The sequence below is a fragment of the Antrostomus carolinensis genome, unplaced genomic scaffold, assembly GCF_000700745.2.
Source record: "Antrostomus carolinensis isolate BGI_N321 unplaced genomic scaffold, ASM70074v2 scaffold28839, whole genome shotgun sequence".
Lineage (NCBI taxonomy): Eukaryota > Metazoa > Chordata > Aves > Caprimulgiformes > Caprimulgidae > Antrostomus > Antrostomus carolinensis.
In genome coordinates this window covers 7729-14408 of record NW_010338339.1, presented here as the reverse complement: position 1 = coordinate 14408, position 6680 = coordinate 7729, and the positions used below count along the sequence as shown (strand labels likewise).

The following is a 6680-nucleotide window of genomic DNA, read 5'->3' as shown; positions in this document are numbered from 1 at the left end:
TGGAAATACATGGAAGCACACTCTAATTTTGTAGATTTCCTAAGCCTTCCCTTCCCATTCCCTGTCTTGGTTCAACTGGGTCCCTCTTGCCAGCTCATGCTCTTCTCTCTTGTCTGCAGAACCAAATACCAGGGTATCTGTGCGCCAGTTTCGAGGAATGAAAGCAACTTTGACCCTGGAGCAAAGTACCACATCCCTGGGAACACCCCTTACATCAGGTAGAGGAGGTGCTGGGGTCCTGGTGAGGGGACAGAGGTTGGGGGAGCAGGAGGAGGGGGGACTCACCTCTGTGGGTAACAACTGGGATACGTTGCTCTTGGTCAAGATGCAGAGACTACCCAACGCTTGGGACCACAAATGGTGGGGAGCTGACATGGTTGGGTGCCTTCCTGCACACCCTAGGACTTGTCTGCTTCCCTTCATCCCCAGCGCTGACCTTCATGGGCTTCCTTGGCAGGTACTTTGTGAGCTTCATCCTCCAGTTCCAGTTTCACAAGGCGCTGTGCCAGGCGGCCAACCACAATGGTCCCCTGCACACCTGTGACATCTACATGTCCAAAGAAGCTGGAGCTAAACTCAGGTGGGGGCTGAGGAGGGTCAGGACAATCACCACAGTCAAATGTGTGCGTGGAAGCTGATGGTGTGCAAAGGAAGGAAAGAAGAAAGGAAGGAAGTAAGGAAGGAAAAGTGGCTGTGGAGAAATAGCTTTGCAGATGGATGAATGGATGGATGGAAATACATGGAAGCACTGGGGTGGGGTGAGTGGTCCTCACCAGAGCACTGCTATTTTCCTTGTCATGAGCTCCAACCCAGATAAGAGGTCACCAAAGCACATTTGGATCCTATTGACTCCCTGTGTGTTATCAAATGCATGAATATGTGATGGGGTGTCCTCGTTACCATAAGTAGGGCAGATGGGGGCTTCAGAGGCAGTTCCCAGATCCATACTCCACTAAGGAATAGCATCTTGAACCCTTGCAATGCTGAGATACCATCATCACTTTTCTCCCATCCATTCCTTGACCTCATGTTGGCTCTTGCTGTCCTGCTTCTCTGCAGGGAAGCGTTGAAAGCTGGGTCTTCCAAGTCGTGGCAGGAAATACTTTTCAACCTCACTGGCACAGATAAGATGGATGCTGGGGCCCTCCTGGAGTACTTCAGCCCTGTCACCAAGTGGCTTCAGGAGCAGAACAACAAGACCAATGAGGTGCTGGGCTGGCCTGAGTTTGACTGGCGTCCCCCTATCCCTGAAGGCTACCCTGAAGGCATTGGTAAGGCTGCAGCTCCATCCTGGCTCTGGGGAGGAGAAGGAAGAGGTCTCCCAAGGGACATCACTAACCTCCAGGCAGGACAGTGCTGAGGGAGGTCTCTGTTATGGGTGGGGGAGGTCTCCATGCCAGAAAAAAGAACCATCTCCACATGGAGTCCCACAGGATGTTGTTTCCCAGGAAGCAGGTGCCATTAGCCAACCTCTTGATGTACCATGGTCTGAAGCTGTGGCCCTGCAGCTGCCATTGGTCATGGTGTGGCAGGTCATCTGTTTTCAGCTGCATCCTTTCTGTCCAAGTGGGAGGGTCTATAGCACGCAGCATGTTCTGTTATCCCATGCCCTGTCCAGAGGAACAACTCCAGCAGGACACTTCTACCACCATTTCTTGGTTCAATCTGCTCCCAAGTTGTGACATCCTTCAACGGACCTGCAGTTCTGGGATAAACTCAACCATGGCTTCTCCATGGCGTGGTGCTCTTGCAGAGAGAAGGACTCTCCTTACTCCTCTTCTGTCATTTATCTTCTCCTCTAGACAAAATAGCTGATGAAGAACAAGCTAAAGAGCTCTTGTCCGAGTACAACAGCACAGGAGAGGCAGTGTGGAACGCCTACACTGAGGCATCCTGGACCTACAACACCAACATCACTGACCACAACAAGGAGATCATGGTATGGGAATGACCTTGGGGCTGTGCAGGGAGAGACAACAGCCAAGGCAGGTAGCTGGCACCCAAGGAATGTTTCAGATGAGCTCTGAAAACCAGGGCAGCCTCTGCCCCTAGCCAAGTGGTCATGTTCTTACCCAGGAGGTGCCTTTTCCATTAAAACCCTCGTCATGCCACAAGGTACCCACAAGGCTGGTCATGGGGAGGTTATCGTCATGCCAGGTGGTGTTTCTAGTGATGGCCTGTGTCTCAGGGATCTCCTTGATGTAACTCCTCTTCTGTCCCCTTCTGCCCATGCAGCTGGAGAAGAACTTGGCCATGTCCAAGCACACCCTTGAGTATGGCATGAAGGCCAGGCAGTTCGACACCTCCGACTTCCAGGACCAAAGTGTCACACGCATCCTCAAGAAGCTGAGTGTCATTGAGAGGGCGGCCCTGCCTGAGAATGAGCTGAAGGAGGTGAGCTGCAAGGGGACAGAGCAGGACAGGATGTTCCTTCCCCCTACCCTGTGTGGACACAGGCTTCTCCCAGCTTTTAGGAAATGCCATTGGGCAGCCACCTGTTGAACAAGGTGATAGTTTGCTATCTCCTACACAAAGCCATGATCCTTGTCTCCAGGATTTCCCACCCAAAGGTTGCCTATCGCAGGCTGCAGTGGAGCCTGGCTGTTTGGGTGGCAATGGCACATTGCTGGCTGGTCCTAATCCCTCCTCTATTGACTCCACTTTGCCTCCTTTTGGGGTCACACTTGGCCTTGGAAGGGATCAGAGTAAAACACTTGAGGACACCTCAATGGGCTGCGATATTGTCCAAGAGCAGAAGCCAGGATAACCAGCTCACATGATCTGATTTTCTTTGCAGTACAACACCCTCCTCTCAGATATGGAGACCACGTACAGCGTAGCCAAGGTCTGCAGAGAGAACAAAACCTGTCACCCCCTGGATCCTGGTAAGATCTGGCAGAGTGTCCACCGAGTCATCTGCAACAAGCCCAGAAAGGAGGGATTTTTAATAGGGACATGAAGAAAGGTCATGAAGGGGCCTTCCCACCTTCTCTGTGATGGCCCCTGAGCAACATGTTGGGTCTAGAACAGTCCAGCCCATCCAACAGCATCACTTTGGCTTCATTGATCTCTCTTCAGACCTCACGGACATCATGGCCACCTCACGGGACTATGATGAACTCCTTTTTGCCTGGAAGGGCTGGCGGGATGCTTCTGGGAAGAAGATCAAAAACAACTACAAGCGATACGTGGAACTGAGCAACAAGGCAGCCATGCTCAATGGTCAGTGTCCCACTTCCTTAGAGACCAACCATGGTCTGCAGAGGTGGGTCTTAGCATCCTGGAAGCAGAGGATTGGGCTGATTGTCCAACTCAGGGACAAAATCTTGAGGATGTGGAGGTCCCACCAACTCCCATGAGATCCACTGTCTCATAGATATGGAGGGTGTCTGACCAGCAAGACAGATTCTTTGCCTGAGAAGGACAGTGTCTAACAGCTTCTACTCTTTCTCTACCACAGGCTACACGGACAATGGGGCCTTCTGGAGATCCCTGTATGAGACACCCACCTTTGAGAAAGATCTGGAGAGGTTGTACCTGCAGCTGCAGCCCCTGTACCTCAATCTGCACGCCTATGTACGCCGAGCCCTATACAAGAAGTACGGTGCAGACTACATAAACCTGAAGGGTCCCATCCCTGCTCACCTGCTAGGTAAGAGCTTTGCTGGACCCTCAAGCAGAACTATCTCCCACCAGGCATAGTTTGCTCCAAGTCATGCCAAGAGTTGGGGCTGGTGTCTGTTCAGCTCTGGCCAAAGGGCCAAGGCCCCATGAGGTGGGTCTGCAGAAGCCAGTCTGCCCCAGGGGAGGTCAACCCACTAAGCATGACTTGACTTCTCCTGCATGGACGGGCTCCTGCTTGCATCACCCTTGTGCAGGCAGGGCAGAGACCAGGCAGGAGGACCCACTCCATGCCAGAGCCAGGAGTAAATGGTTGCCTTTGCTCTTCTCTCCTTGTCTCCTTCCTGCCACGCATTGTCCTCCTGTGCTTCCCAGGCAACATGTGGGCCCAGTCATGGTCCAACATTTTCGACCTGGTGATACCCTTCCCAGATGCCACCAAGGTGGATGCCACCCCAGCCATGAAACAACAGGTCAGTGCTTTTCCAGGCTGCTCGGGGGAAGTCCCTTGGGACCCAGCACCCTTTGGCCATTGGCATCACCCATGTTGCCAAACTCACTGGTGCTGCCAAAAACCTCCATGGTTCATCCGTATTCTCTCCCCACCTGGATATGCCAAGGGCTGGATCCAGCTCCAGCTGCCTCTAAAAGACCTCCCCTGCCCAGGGGAACAAGGCTGTCCCTGGCCTCCCACCCTTCCCAGCCCCTGGCACCCCTAGCATCCCCCACTGTCCCTCACTGGGTCCTCTGTCTGCTTTCTCCCCAGGGCTGGACACCCAAGAAGATGTTTGAAGAGTCAGACCGTTTCTTTACCTCTCTGGGTCTCATCCCCATGCCACAAGAGTTCTGGGACAAGTCCATGATTGAGAAGCCAGCAGATGGGCGGGAGGTTGTGTGTCATGCCTCAGCCTGGGACTTCTACAACCGCAAGGACTTCAGGTGCCTGTGGGGAGCAAGTGGTGGCCTCAGCTGATGTGGTGCTGGGGCAGATAGCAGTGTTGTGGTAGAATTAGGGCACATGGCCTGATGCCACCACAGTGGTTGTTATCCTATGGCTGTGGCAGCCTTACTCTGGCATTGCCACTGGTACCCAAGATGTGGCATTGCTGGCAGGAGCCCCTGCAGTGGATGAAGGGCAATCAATGCCTTCCCTGCCCTGCTGTGGAGAACAGAAAAGCCAATGAACAAGGACAGGGAACAGGCAGGTGCAGCAGGAGATGCAGGAGAAGAGGGAGAGGGAGAGACCAACCCAATGGAATAGGACCAGCCCAGCCTGGCATTAGATGGGGGTGGGAGCACATGGAAAAGGAGACAAAAGGTGAAAATACCTCCTGGAGATTTCACCCCATCATTACCCTCCTTTCTCCCCACATCCCACATGTCCTGGTCCAGGATCAAGCAGTGCACCGTGGTGAACATGGACGACCTAATCACAGTGCACCATGAGATGGGCCATGTCCAGTACTTCCTGCAGTACATGAACCAGCCCATCTCATTCCGCGATGGGGCCAATCCTGGCTTCCATGAGGCAGTCGGGGATGTCATGGCCTTGTCTGTCTCTACCCCCAAACACCTACATAGCATCAAGCTGCTGGACCAAGTCACAGACAACAATGGTGAGCTGGCAGGGGAACACCACAAAGCAAAGATGGGGGAATTGCTGGGGACAACTGGAAATGCAGAGGGTCAGGATGGGCTGGGCAGGTGGAAGGGGTCAGGGACACGCACGGTGGCTTTGCATGTATGAAAGGGGCAGGACCTGCTGGGGACAACCTGCTGTTGGGTAGAATGGCCCATACAGGGTGGAGGGATGGGTACCGTACTGCCTCACTCACACCTTCACACCCCGGACAGAAAGTGACATCAACTACCTGATGAGCATCGCCCTGGACAAAATCGCCTTCTTGCCCTTCGGATACCTCATGGACCAGTGGCGGTGGAAGGTGTTTGATGGACGGATCAAGGAGGATGAGTACAACCAGCAGTGGTGGAATCTCAGGTGAACTTGAATTCATATTTCTCTTTGGTGCAAGGGCCTTGACCATCATCCCACTGGGTGTTTCTCCCTGTGGTCAGTTGGCTGCAATGGGACACAATGGGATACATAACCCCTCACCCTCTCCTCACACCCCACATGTGTCCTCGCCCATCTTACCCCACCTTCTCCTCCCCATACTGGGCTAACTCTCCCTCTCTGGCCCAGGATGAAGTACCAGGGCTTGTGCCCGCCGGTGCCAAGGTCTGAAGATGATTTTGACCCTGGGGCAAAGTTTCACATCCCAGCCAACGTGCCCTACATCAGGTGAGTAAGCAGGGCTGGGGCAGGAGGGACACCACTTGGACACAGAAGCAGGATCTCCAGTTCAAATGCCAGTAATGACATTTTTTTTCATGACTGCTGGGATTCTTGGTGGTACCATGCTGAGGGTGCTGGCAAGCTCCAAGAGCCCTTACAGAGCTCCAGAGGAGAAGGCTAGATTTGGGGAAACTTCTCTCTACCTGAGAAGGACAGGCTCATCCACCCAGGCAGCCATAAAACACTTGTTAAAGGAGAAATGGCATCAGCAGATTGGACTGAGTTGATGCAGTTGGAGCTGCAAAGCCAGTGATGTTCCTCCAGGATGGGAGGGTGCAACCAGGGGATGAGGGGGACCACATCCTCCCTTGCACAGCCACTAGTAGGGTCCATTCCCATGTCCTCACCTCTCTCCATCCCCACCAGGTACTTTGTCAGCTTCGTGATCCAGTTCCAGTTCCACCAGGCGCTCTGTGCAGCAGCCGGGCACACGGGTCCCCTGCACACATGTGACATCTACCAGTCCAAGGAGGCCGGGAGGATCTTGGGGTAGGTGTGTGGGCAGGGCAGAACCAAGACATTTAGGTCCCAAAATATCTTCAAGTCAGCCCAGAAAGACAGGAGACAACACAATCCCTGGTCATCCATCCCCTCCCTGCCCCGGCATGGGATGCTCTGGTGCCCAACATGGGATGGGGGCAAGGGGGACCTTGGGCAGGGGCACCTTGGGCTGTGTCCTGGGCTTGTGATTGCAAAAGCAGCC

General features: G+C 53.8%; 1 protein-coding gene across 1 annotated transcript in view; it reads left to right on the top strand.

The window, feature by feature from the left end:
* The window catches only part of ACE (angiotensin I converting enzyme), a 13742-nt gene that overhangs the window by 5868 nt on the left and 1194 nt on the right, over positions 1 to 6680 (top strand). The window contains exons 9-22 of the mRNA XM_029086875.1: positions 35 to 218; positions 458 to 580; positions 1060 to 1271; positions 1803 to 1939; positions 2236 to 2394; positions 2798 to 2885; positions 3079 to 3222; positions 3461 to 3652; positions 3997 to 4094; positions 4388 to 4560; positions 5014 to 5237; positions 5476 to 5620; positions 5825 to 5923; positions 6344 to 6466. Coding sequence (XP_028942708.1) covers positions 35 to 218; positions 458 to 580; positions 1060 to 1271; positions 1803 to 1939; positions 2236 to 2394; positions 2798 to 2885; positions 3079 to 3222; positions 3461 to 3652; positions 3997 to 4094; positions 4388 to 4560; positions 5014 to 5237; positions 5476 to 5620; positions 5825 to 5923; positions 6344 to 6466 — 2101 coding nt within the window. The remainder of the gene's footprint in view (positions 1 to 34; positions 219 to 457; positions 581 to 1059; positions 1272 to 1802; positions 1940 to 2235; positions 2395 to 2797; positions 2886 to 3078; positions 3223 to 3460; positions 3653 to 3996; positions 4095 to 4387; positions 4561 to 5013; positions 5238 to 5475; positions 5621 to 5824; positions 5924 to 6343; positions 6467 to 6680) is intronic.